The 13,066-nt window shown below is 42.2% G+C and overlaps 1 protein-coding gene across 4 annotated transcripts in view; it reads left to right on the top strand.

The window, feature by feature from the left end:
* STXBP6 (syntaxin binding protein 6) overlaps positions 1-3,451 on the top strand; it is a 250,811-nt gene extending 247,360 nt beyond the window's left edge. For all 4 annotated transcript variants that reach the window (XM_058429767.1, XM_032179909.2, XM_032179910.2 and 1 more), the window contains one exon: positions 345-3,451. In XM_058429767.1, the coding sequence (XP_058285750.1) occupies positions 345-368 (24 nt within the window). In that variant the 3' untranslated portion in view covers positions 369-3,451. The remainder of the gene's footprint in view (positions 1-344) is intronic.
* The last annotated feature ends 9,615 nt before the right edge of the window (positions 3,452-13,066 follow it).

The following is a 13,066-nucleotide window of genomic DNA, read 5'->3' as shown; positions in this document are numbered from 1 at the left end:
GCTTCAGCTATCCCTAGAGTAATTCACTCATTCTGCCTGTCCATTGGTTTTTTCATTTGTTCCTTCAGTGTGGTGCAAGAACACCACGAAGCACTCCCTCCCACCTAGATGCATACACCGGCAAAGCTATCATAAGGAAAAGTAACAAATGAAATGTCCCATGAACTATTTGAGAAAATGTTGCACATTTAAAGGTGCTACTGTAATTAGTAATGGTCTGCCACAGAGAGTAGAATCTCGGTGCTGCTTCTCATCGTGGAGGTGGAGAGGGAGCCGCACAGTGAAATCTCTCTGCTAATACCTACTAATAAAGTCTTACTTTTCTCATTCCTCTCTCTCCTTAGCTTGCCATGAAGCACAAATGTTGAGAAACTGCCCGTCCTGGTGACCCTTCTTAGGAGAAACTGAAGAGTTTGTTCAGCAGTTTTTACAGGAATTCGGGACTTCCGCTTGCTTCTTTTTTTCCAATATTTGGACACTTAGTATGGTTTTTGTTTTTTCTTTTCAGATGTTAATGTGAAAGAAAGGGTGTTGCATTTTTACATTTCCCTAATGGTCTTGCTAATAAATGCTACAATAGCATCAGCTTCATTTTGGGTTTTTGCCTCCTCCCACTGTGTGTGTGTGTGTGTGTGTGTATATGTATGTTTTGAATATGTTTTCTTTATTAAAAAAATTTTGTAGTTTAAATATGAAATTTGGACCAACTGATAAACTGCGCTGAGTCTAAACTGGCAACATGTATTTTTTTTTCTCTGATATTAAACAGGAAGGCATTTTAATGTGGTGACATCAGATATTATTTTTCCTAGATGAAAATAAAAGTCAAGCAGTGATTAGTTTCACTCACCGTCCTAGCTACACTTAATTTGAAGATTAAAATTCTACATTGTGGAAAACAATTGAATTTATTGGGGAAAACAGCAGTCTTAGATTTTGCTCCTTGTATAGTAATCTCTTGCATGAACCATCACCAGCATTCAAAAAAAAAAAAAAACAGAATCGCAGATAGAAATCTCTTTCCTGAGTTACAGTTTAAATACTCTTGCTACTTGTATCCAGGGTGTTTATTTGGAATTATCATATGAAGGGTGAAAATTTGAGAGTAAAGGCCTAAAGAAAAGCCTACCTAAAACCCTCTGTGTCCTCACAGATGTTTCTCTTGTCGTTGTCATAGTGATGGTCGCTGGTATGGAAAAGTGCTTATATTTTTATCAGAAAATTGATTTGTCCAGAACAAGGTCTGTGTCAATGATAATGTGAACAAGTAATACATTTAAAATATTTGTCTTGTCTTTTTACAGTCATGCCTATTTTAGAGACACCTTCATAACGTCCTTGGGAAAGGGCCTTTAGTTTCTTGGTATCTGGATTTTGGAGGTGTTGATGTCGTTTTTGCTATCTATTTATTTAATGTAATTTAACACGTGAGTTTCTTGAAAACTGCATTTCATGGCAATTGCACCTTGCCTGGTCTGATAAAAACGCCACAATCACGAGCCTTTACATGGCAGTCAGTTTCGATACAGTTGGTCACACACCTCGTGATTTTCTATTACTCAAGATAATAAGGGGCTTAGAGTCTAGAAGTTTTGTTTCCTAGAGGATTAAAATGCTAAACATAAAAAAGCTGTGCTTTTTTTATGAAACAAGGAGACAAGCTGCACATCTCAGACACATTGTAAGCCTACCACTGCAGCGCATTGATTTTTAAGCTGCCTGAATCTTCGGCACTCCTATCTATTCCATCCTATCCATTTTGCCGATTGAGTCGATGTGTATTGCAGCCTCTTACATAGGAGCATAAGATGACTTTTGGATGTTAATACTGATTTAAATAGCTGAAGTTCTCCTAATAGAGCATTCCCAGGGAGAGAGAAAGTTTGTCTGTTGGGGGAAAATATATTAGACAGGCACATTAAAAGGGAGATGAGATTTGTCGGAGACAAATTTCAGAATCCTTTTAGGTGATCCAATTCAAGAAAACCCTCTATAAAATTTAATAAACTATATAAGTTAACTATAATATTTTATACTTTTTGGTGTCTTAAAAATTTAAAGAAGTGAGGAACTTGCCATTTGGTGAGTACCGTTAGAAGCTATTTTAATTTCTAGGAAAAGCCCCAAATATCACTCCAAATAGATTTTATTTGCAGACCTCAGTTCAGAATACACACACACACACACACACACACACACACACACAGACAGACACACACACACACACAGATGTATTTATCTTTCCAAATTGGATTCTGGTTTCAGAGATAGAGAGTTGGTATAAATAATTGAAAGGATAAATCTAAAACCCCCTGACAGTCCGCCAAATTCAAGAACAGAATTGGTTGCCAACTCTCTAACAACAGTGTTTGGGAAGCTGATTCCAAAGTAGCTGAGGATGAGGTCATAAGCATACTGTGAAACCCAAGATTCTTCTTCCCTGGTAGAATGATAATAGTTACTCTTGATAAATATATTCCATGTCTTGCCCTCTTTCCTCACTCTCTGCTTATCCTTTTAGACCTAAGTTTCATTGGAAATAGCCTGAATTAGAAGAAAGCCCATCCGAATCTTTATTAGCCCCCTCTAATGATTAGTTTCCAGGCTGTGTTCATACCTTTGACCTCTCAGTGTCAAAGTCCTACCTAGGCCTCCCCACAACAGAGACGGCCGTAACAGCAATCCCTGCCCCTCCTTTACCTCCCAGCCTCTTGCAGAGGAGCCCAGTGATAACACATGTGAAGTTCTTTGCTATCCTTTTGTAGAAGGTGCTGCAGTACAAAGTATTAATACAGCCTGACTTAGACAAAAATAACTCTCATCATTTGGGACCAGTTTGTTTGGTTGAGCTTGCCAGAAGACACCTCATTTGTTTGTTTCATGTCTGCACTTCTCTATGAATTTTGGGATACTATATTTCTGTGAAGGACTTACTGTATGGACAACTCAAAAAGGAAAGAAACTTTCCAGTATTACCACTTCTTCCTGGAATATAGCTGTAGTATTTCTCACTAGTATTATTAGATACCTGTGTACAGAAAGTATGCAGTTATTCAGGTTGATGTTTCATATTAAAGAATGTATTTGTAAAATGTAACATGATCAGTAGTTACCTTTTTTCAAGCTCTGAAGAAGTTCAGATTACGTGTTAGACTTAAATTACAGTGAAATCTGTTTTAATACTACTTTTGTGGCTAGCAAAGGTTGTGCATCTATTTAAAATTATTTACAGGATGCCCTAAATAAGGGGCATTAAAGATAGGTTTAGCTCTTAATTTTAGAAATTGTGACACTACTGATGTCTGTCGTACAGTTATTAATTCTTCAGAAGTTCTCTGAGATGTCAAATATAATTTTTGTTTAATTCAGAGAGAAGTAACACCTGCTCTATTGATTCACTATTACAACAAACCTGAATTTTGTCATTAAATATTTTAACTCTGTGATGAAATTTGTTTCTTGCAGTTATTTATGAAATCTATAAAACACTACCAAATAAGTACATGTCACCACATTTTTTATGCTAATAGGAAAATCTTACGTGCCAAAGGGGAAACCTCAGAACTAGTATTAGCATGATGATAAAATGTTATTACACATGTTCTAATGGAAAAGCTTGGAATGTAATAAAGACTAAAGAGCTAACCTTAATTTAGACAATGGGCATCTATTCAGCAAGTTTTTTTTTTTTTTCCTTCTCCTGGGTGAAGCAATTAAGCAGATTAATAATTATCTTTCTGCTGATATTAGTGATGTACTCCGTTTGAATTCATTTTATAGCATGTGCCCTCATTCAGCAGACTAGTTTCATGCCCTGTTAAATTGAAAAGAAGACCTGCTTGTATTGTGTCAATTTATTTTTATGGAAAAGCAAATGCAACATATTGCATCGCCCCATTTGTTTTCAAGGGAAGTGATTTGGGTGACTACTGCAGCAGAACAGCTGTCTCTGGGTTGGCATGGGTGCTCGGTAAAGCAAGGGGGACTTGGAGATATTTCCTGGGAGGAGGGCAGGTGGAAAGGAAAGACCTGCAGTCTTCACTTTTCAGAGAAGAACGAGTAGAGATATGGTTTGGGTAGATGAGGACCCAGACTTAAGTGAATTATGCATTTAAAGGCACTTGCTCTTGTGAACTAAATTATAAGCCGATTGCCCTGCAAAGATTATCCTTTTTAAATATAATTTTTATTAGCGATTATACCACAACCTACTCTCAAATTTTATGGGAGGATTAATATAAAAAATCAGTGGTGCCTTTCCCCTGCATCAATGAGAACATGCTTAGGAAAAACGATTGACTTATCATAATCATCATCTGCCTAAACAAGCAGATTGGGGCAGATGTGGGGGAACAGAAGGGGAGGTGTGGTGGAAAACACCAGAAATAAATTTCAAGATGCAAATGTCTGAGTATTGTTTTCTATTGCCACCCATTCTGTGTGCCTTTCATAGGCTAACTTGTGTGGTGGCCGGATGTACGTATGCATGTTCACATAAGCACACTCGGCAGGCACGGAGAAGAGAGCTGTGCGCTGCTCCTGCATAGCCCCCCGAGTCACTTTGTGCCAACTTCCTGCCTGTCTTGGCATGGGTGGGCAGGGGACAGTACTTCCTAGTGCCAGTGAAATTGTGGCAGTGCCACAGGTGGACCATTATCAGAGCATGAAGATAAGCAAAGATGTAAGAGACCTGGAAAAAGGACACATCCCACCCACAAGGCAAGTCTCACGTTCTCTAAATGTGAATGCACTAACAGTCCTCTTTAACAAGATGGTGCAAAGGGTGGGTTTTCTTGTGGTTTGCTTTCTTAAAATCTAGAAAATACATCTAAAATGGTTTTGTATAACCAAGCCAACAACCTGATGCTAAATTTGCCTTCGTTTCTACCTTCGCCCCAACCTTTTGAACAGTCTTCTTTCTCCTGTCCATGTCCTTCTCCTTGCTTCCGGACCCTTCTTAAATCCTGCTTTAGCTCTCCCTAAGGCATTACCCATAAATAAAGTGTTGGTTTACAGTGGCTTCTTAGAGCAGTTCCTCCACGCTGGCTGCCTGCCACAACCAATTGGGGAGCTTTTAGAAATACACATTTCACTCCCAAATTTGCCATTTTGATGTCCTTGGTCATGTTGTGTTTTCTAAAGGAAAAAAAAAAAATCCAGCAGGTCTGGGATGACCGGGCACCTGGCTTCCCCAGATATTTACTAGATTTTTAAACCAGCAAATTAAAGCTGTTGAGGGCCAGGCTCATGCCCATAATCCCAGCACTCTGAGAGGCTGAGGTGGACAGAACACTTGAGCCCAAGAGTTCGAGACCAGCCTGGGTAATATGGTGAAACCCCATCTCTACAAAAAATACGAAAAATAGCCAAGCCTGGTGGTGCACACCTGTAGTCCCAGCTACTGAGGAGGCTGAGGTGGGAGGATCACTTGAGCCTGGGATGTTGAGGCTGCAGTGAGCTGTGATTGTGCCACTAAACTCCAGCCTGAGCGACGAGCAAGACCTTGTCTCAAAAAAAAAGCGGTAAGGCAAATTAAATATAATCTGCTTTTAAGCTCTATTACTACTACAGTGTAACCTGCCTTAACCCCCATTTTATTTTCTCCCTTGAGCCTCATCTGGAACCTCCATTGAGCCTCATCTGGAATCCTCATCAGGATTTCCAGAGTTGTATTTTCACTTCCTATCTCTCTCCCTCCCCTAAAATTTTCTGCCACGTTTTCTTCTTTCTGCTCATAAGACATGACCCTGGGCATAACTGTGTCTGCTCCCGTGGTCCATCTCACTGGCCACTGATGGACATAGTTCGATGAGGCAAAGCTGCCTTGCTTCCTTCAGCCCACAGGGACTAATGGACAGATCTACGTGATGCTGAGTTGTTTGCCGATGTGTATTATTATTGCTCTCACATTTTGTCTGTTAGACGTTTTAAATGCTACTGATTTTCTCAGAAAAAGTGAAGATATTTTTGTACATTATTTTCCTGTCTTTTGCATACTCAGCCAGCCCAAGGATGCCTGTTTCTATGGCTCCCGGCCTCATTACACATCCAGACTTAGATGTGTCAAGAGCTGGACAGGAATTTCTAGCTTTGCAAGTCCCAGGTGTCACTTGTCAACATTAGATATGGAGCCTTTGTCCCACGACATTGTATCACAATTGCTTTGCCACTTTGTCAGATGACATGGAAAGAAGGAAAATGAGCCCCTGAGTTCTCTGAGCTTAACCCTGCGATTTAAAACATGGCTTGGATGATCCATAGTATCTGAAGAAAATCCCTTAATTGTAACACTGCATCCTTAGTGATTGAAGCCTCAAGCCTTCTGTTAGCTTTCCTTAAAACAATTCCTTTGTTTTACTGCCCCAGGAAGGTAAATCCGGTTTCTACTATTAAACATGTCATTTTATTCATAGTACAGTGGCTTCTTTCAGGGGATGTTTTGTGTTTTTAGACCTGGAGATACAGTGACTGATACTGGTAAACACATTTACATTGGTCCGAAACTTTCCAATACTGAAGGAGCCTTGGCATTTGGACAGAAGGAAAATAAGAATGTACGAATTGTGCCCTACCTGGCACCTCCTGGGGTGGAAAAATAAAACACATCTCCTTTTAACAGGCGTGGACGAGGACAGGGAGCCCCCTTGTGGTGATTTCCTGGAGGCAGCATTGCATCGTATTTAGGATGAGGACCTAGGTTCACCTGCCCTGCTGTGAAATCCTGCTCCAAATTCACCATTTGTGAGGCCTTGATAATGTTACTGACTCTCTCTGTGCCTGTTTTCTTTAAAATGGGGGTGATCATTATAAGGATTGATGAAATAATGAATGTAAAACCTTTAGCCCCGTGCCTGACACATAAGGACTCCATGTATGTCAGCTTGGCAGTGGGCTACCTCCCCGTAATGGACCCAGAACAAAGCAGTAAACTTTACAGGCCTGGATGCCTGCCACACTGTGCTGCTGGCTGGTAGAATAGACAAACCCTCCTTAAATTCATGTAAGCACAGAGCACACGGGGCAGACATTATTGTACTGAGGTACACTCATTTTTATGGCCCAGGGATGAAGACCCCTTGACATTCCATAGATACCAGCGCTGGGATAAAGGAGAGACTCCTGGACTACAGGCACCCAGTGTTGGGCACTTTCTGGAAAAAATTCCAAAAAGGCTAAATTCGCAAGAGAGAGAAGTGAGACAAATTGGCCTCCGTGTCTGTCATCAACTATGGGGATGGAAATGAATGGTTTTATGATCTGGGAGATGATTTGACATGTCCTTCGGACAATAATTCATAATCCCCTTGAAAAACAATGTTTAAGATTGTTCTACAGATATATTGGTGTGATTTCAAGGATGCTGGGAAGGCCTTTCTCAAAAATAAGCCACTCCCAAATGACTTCAGTTGACAGTAATTTAAAGAGAACCATTTACTCCACAAACTCAACCTGGGTCTAGAGTGAAAATAGCTCTAAGAGAAAAAAGGAAGTAACTAACATCTCACTAATGTGTAAATTTGTAGTAACATACCTTTTCTGGAAGCATCTTGAGGCGTTCAGCTAAAAGGAAGGTCTCAGAAATACTATGTTGTCAGCATACCATGTTCTCCCATAGTTGCCATGATGCTATTAATGACCGACATTACTATTAGGTCATTTGTTAAGGACGGTCCAAGCAAGGGGGATCATGCTACTTATAATAGTGGACCTGCCCCAACCAAAATCTCAAACTTTACTCCTCTGAATATTGCACTGTGCATTACGCTCCTGCCTGGCCTCCAGTGATCCTCCTGCTTCCCATCCCAAAGTGCTGGGATTATAGGCATGAGCCATTGCAGCCAGTTTGCAAATTTCTTTTTGAAAAAGTAAATTAGCTTGGATCCTTTCTGGCAGAGAGCCTCCTGGCTTTGTCACTAGCTTTATGTTCTTAAGCAAATGATACAGTTTAATCTGGATCTAGATCTTTGTGTTGCACAGGAAAATCGTCCCCACCCCACATGCCTCAGAGGCCTGGTGAGTGAAGTGGGTTGTGGAATGTGAAAGAGCTCCGGGAAGTCCAAAGTGCTGAGGAGGTGTGCATTACTCACTAAAACCTGCATCTTTCACTGGTCCCACTCAACATTTAGAGGATTCCCTTATCTACCATCACCCCTTCCCCTACAAGCTCATCCCTGAAGTACTAGATGGTATCATAACTTCCTTCTCCCCCTTAAAGGAAAAAAACCTCCTGACACTTGGACTGTATTTGCCATCACGGGAAGTAGAACAAAGGCAATAGTAGAAGACAGTTCCAACCTGCTCGGGGAAGGAGATAGCTGGACTGGAGACCACCCCGGGGACAGGGAGATTCAGAGCATTCCAGGGGCTGAGGGAGAGTGTGGTGCCGGACGGTCAGCCTGTACACAGTCCACCCCAGGGTCACTGACAACTCTTCAGAGTCTGACATACTGTTGGAGAAACTGATCTCTACCCACTTGGGAAGACTTATCAAAAACAAACAATAAATTTTAGAAAGCAGCCAGGGAGAGTGGACATCCTCTCCCCCAGCATGGGGACTGAACTGAGGCACACTCAGGTCCTTACATCTGGTCATCTAACGTGAGAGTCACATAGAGGGGCCACAGCAGTGGCCAAAGTCTTGGGAATTCACTGGGTAAAAGTGGAAGGAATGATGACTCAGTTATCCCAGGGAGACAGGATACGCATGGAAAGACGTGATCCAAGGCCATCCTTTCAGGTAAAACTCGGCTCACCTCAACACCACTCCCTGAGAGCAGCACTGTCATCCTGACTAGGGAAGACCCAACTGCCAGCTCTCTGCTGCCCTGTGGGGGTACCCGGCCTGGCCTCACTTTCCCTGTGGAAATAGCAGAAGGAAGGACGGAAAGAAGGCGTAACTGTCTCCCCTCAGTCTAATGCTGAGCTGGTCTAAGCCGTCTACTTCAGGTTTCTGCTCCTCTGGATCCCCCATGATCCTCCATGGTGGCTGAGCCACCCTCCCTATGTGAGGTTGCCCTTGTGCACCTACCACCCACCCAGTCTGCTGGATGTGGACACCACAGGTGGAAGGAGTGTGAACCAGTGGACCCCCGCCCCAACCAGGCTTCCTGCAGGTCCCTGTCCTGCTTCTCTCTTTGTTCAGTTCCTCTCTGCTGAGGTGGGATGAGGGGAAGGAAGGCAGAAAGAGGCTGAGGTTTCCACATGAGGGGTAGAGGGGAGCTCTAACGAACATTATCCTTACAAAGCATGAGCGGCACGAAAGCACAAGGAGGAGAAAGTGCTGAATCTACTTTGGAAGCCATTCAAACCCATCGAACAGTCTGTCAACAGATGACGGCTTCTAGCACTTCCCACAGACCTTAATTCCATAAGCAAACACACAAGAGACATTGGCCTAAATTTTTATTTATTTATTTATTTATTTTTATTTTTTATTTTTTAAGACAGAGTCTTACTCTTTCACCCAGGCTGGAGTGCAATGGCGCAATCTCAGCTCACTGCAACCTCTGCTTCCTGGGTTCAAGCGATTATCCTGCCTCAGTCTCCCTAGTAGCTGGGATTACAGGCACCCGCCACCACGCCCAGCTTATTTTTGTATTTTTAGTAGGGACGGGGTTTCATCATGATGGGCAGGCTGGTCTCAAAATCCTGGCCTCAAGTGATCCACCCGCCTTGGCCTCCTAAAGTGATGGGATTGCAGGCATGAGCCACAGCGCCCAGCTGGCCTAATTTTTTATTGTGGGGTTTTCTTTAGGAAAAAAAAAAAAAGCCTTAAATTATAGTTCTCAGGTTTGCTTAGGCCTAGAGAGAGATATCCATGCCCCTCACACACCCCTGAGTTCAATCAGGACCATAAACAAACACCATCCCATAACTCACTAGGCCTTACCTGGCCTGGCCATCTTTCAGTTCCCCAAACATGCGAGACTTTCCCACCTGAAAACCTTCACACGGCTGTGACTGTGTGAGGAAGACTTCTTTCCCTGACTCTTCACACCGCTGATCATCTCTGGACTATCAAGTCTCCACGTAAATGTCTCCTCAGAAAGGCTTCCCCTGACCACCACATCTAAAGTAGACCTCATGGCTTTCCCTTCTCATGACCTGCCCTTCTTTCTTTGCACAGAACCTAAGGAAATGTGTGCTTGTGCATTTATCTACTTCTTTATTGTCTTGTCCATGACACATTAAGCTCTGAGAGGCCAGGAACCATGTCCATTTTGTTCACCAGGCTGCTAAGTTTTATCAGGCACTTAATAGATTCCTTTTAAATGAACAAACCTGCCCTATGCTAAAGCTGCCAGGCAGAAGGGGCACAAATGGGAGTTACACACAAAAAAAACAAAAAAACCCAAGTAACTAAACATATGAAACGATATTCAGCCTCACTCATAGAGAAATGCAAATTTTGTCAAAGGTAGCTTTCAAAAGCTTGATTACACTTGACAGTCAAATGCTATTGAATGGGAGGATAAATTGAGACCACATTTTAGAAGGCAAAACATTTGAAGCCATCACATTTTTCAGGCTTCGAATTGCCTGTGCCTGCCCTCCTGACTCAACCCTTTTCCAGGTCTGCACTCTGCGGGTCTCCAGCCGCCAGCCTCTCCCGCCGCTCTACACTGCCTGCCACTCAGCACGCTGCTACTGAGCTCACCCTCATTAGGGTGGCTCCACGACGGCAAGTTTCTCCAGCCCTTGGAAGGCAGAAACCAGCCATCAGAGGGCACTTAATTCCCCAAGACAAATAAATAAATAAACCTGCTTCTTGTTGTCCTGTTTCATATATGATATTGGCAGGTTCTTCTGCTTCTCCCACTCAACTTCTGCAGGCATACATCTTCCCTGACTCTTCAGGACCTTCCTTTTCTCTGGGATTCTAAATCTGGGAAAAAAAGAAGAAATAATGGATTTCTAAGCTGCAAAGTTACTTACTGTATTGGGTGACCTTTTTATTCATTTATGCCAGTTCTCAGTTTACCGTTCCCAGTTTCAGATCTGCCCTTCTTTGCCCTGCTGTGTTATGCTGGAGCTGGACTCTGTGAACATTGCACCTGCTGCTTCTGGGCTCCTTAAATGTTAACTACTTTTTACTAATTTACAATTCTTTATATTAAAATCTTCCTGTTTACACAACTGGCGTGGTTTCCTTGTCCTGCCTGGGCCCTGCCTGATACACCATCTCAGTAGATGCTCAGTCAACTTGGCATAGCCCCTGTGCCAGACCTTTACCATTCTCCCGAGCATCTTTTGGCAAATCCCTTACTTTTGGCAAAGGATCTAATTTTCTACTTTGCTAAGATCAGGACTATGCCACTCAAAATAATTTCACTTTCCCCTCCTTCCTTGTCTAAGTTATTTTGGATCTCTATATGCCCAACTGCAATAGCCGTCCACGGTGAGGAGGACTCCTCTTCTAGAGCCTTTCATCCCCTTCTCCTGCTGCTTCCAGTACCTTGTTCCATCAACAAGAGCCCCCCTTTCCTTGTGTCTTTGGTCTATGCTTGTCTCCTCTATTGTGAAATCTTTAACATACCATCTTCTCACCAACTCTGCACAAAAAAAACACCATGAGAGAATGGTCCTGACTCCCTAGCCCTTACAAGTTGGTGTCCTTCCCAATCATACTGCTGTGACTGCTCTCTGGGGATGTCCCAGTCAAACATCCAGTGGCCAGTTCCCTGCAGTAGCACCAGAAGCTTCTAAACTCTAGTTCTCTGACTTGCCTTCTTCCCAATCCCTAAGAGCACATTTTCCCAACAATTCCATCCTGCCCCCCTTCTGTTTTTATATACTTTTTGCAAGTCAATGAATTTATTCCACAAACTGATTTTTTAACTTTTATACAACAATACTGCTCTGGCCTTGACCTTTCTCCTGAACTCCAGAACTGAATGCCTGACTTTCCCACTGGAAATTTCCATATAGCTCAATATGTTCAAATCTGAATTCATTGTCTCTTTTCACAGGACTGTTTTCCCTCTCTTAACATTTCCCTCTCTTAACATTCTATATCAGCTTAAACCTAAGCTCTCTCCCTTTCCTCAACTGTAAAGTGGGAATAGTAGCACATATCTCATGGGACTGTGTAGGGCTAAAATTTTGTTATAAAGTCATTAGGAGAGTTATTTTTTTCATTAATATCAACCATTCAAGTAGTTGCAAGCCTGACAATTCTATTTTGTAGATACAGCCTTTTCTACGTGTGTGTTTTCATCATGGTGACTGATCTAACTCTAATCTCACCAATGTTTAGCTGAACTACTTGAGTTGCTCAACTTTTATCAATGATCTACTGTAAGCAACGTGCTTTGCATGTACTCTTGTGAGAATATTCCCAGGAAAGAGGGATGCTAAAGTCATTCATCCCAGTCTGAATATTCTTATTTTCTACTGTGGTGGGAATACAATGTAACTAAAATGAGGACCGCACCAGAGATTAGAGATTTCAATAGCATTCTCCCACCTCCCCTATGCAAACCTGCCTGCAAGTATATCAGGTCCAACTTCAGAAAAACAGTCTGATCATTTGTGTCAGAGCTCACAAATTTTATCCCAACAGAGCCCAAACAGGGTATAAAATGAAATAAAATAGGTTTGTAGAAGGCAATTAGGAATGGCATAGACTGTGGCAAACTGAAATTGCATATGTGTGTCCTAAAAGGACATGATGCTACTCCAGTTTAGACATCATGGGTGGCAATAGGGAAGCAGGCCAGTGCCACCAGATCCTCCAACTTTTTAAAAGAGAAGCCAAGGTAGACATTTTTTTATGTGAAACATACCATCTTAACTAAACAAAACACATCAGTAGATAACATTTGGTCCTTTGGCTGCCTGTTTGGAAGCCCTCGTTTATGTCACTTTCTTGCTCAAAAATCTTTATGGCATTCTCATTATCTACAAAATAAAATGTGAATTCCACAGTCTAACATGAAAATTCCTACACGATCTAACCCCAGCCACCTTCCCAACTCACTCCTCACTTTCACACCTGATAGCTCAATCATAAATCTACTCTGAGAAGGCAGGTGCAGGGGCCCAAACATGTAATCCCAGCACTTAG

The sequence above is a fragment of the Hylobates moloch genome, unplaced genomic scaffold (genome assembly GCF_009828535.3).
Source record: "Hylobates moloch isolate HMO894 unplaced genomic scaffold, HMol_V3 SCAFFOLD_16, whole genome shotgun sequence".
Lineage (NCBI taxonomy): Eukaryota > Metazoa > Chordata > Mammalia > Primates > Hylobatidae > Hylobates > Hylobates moloch.
The sequence above is the reverse complement of the archived record's forward strand: the minus strand, read 5'-3'. Positions and strand labels throughout refer to the sequence as shown.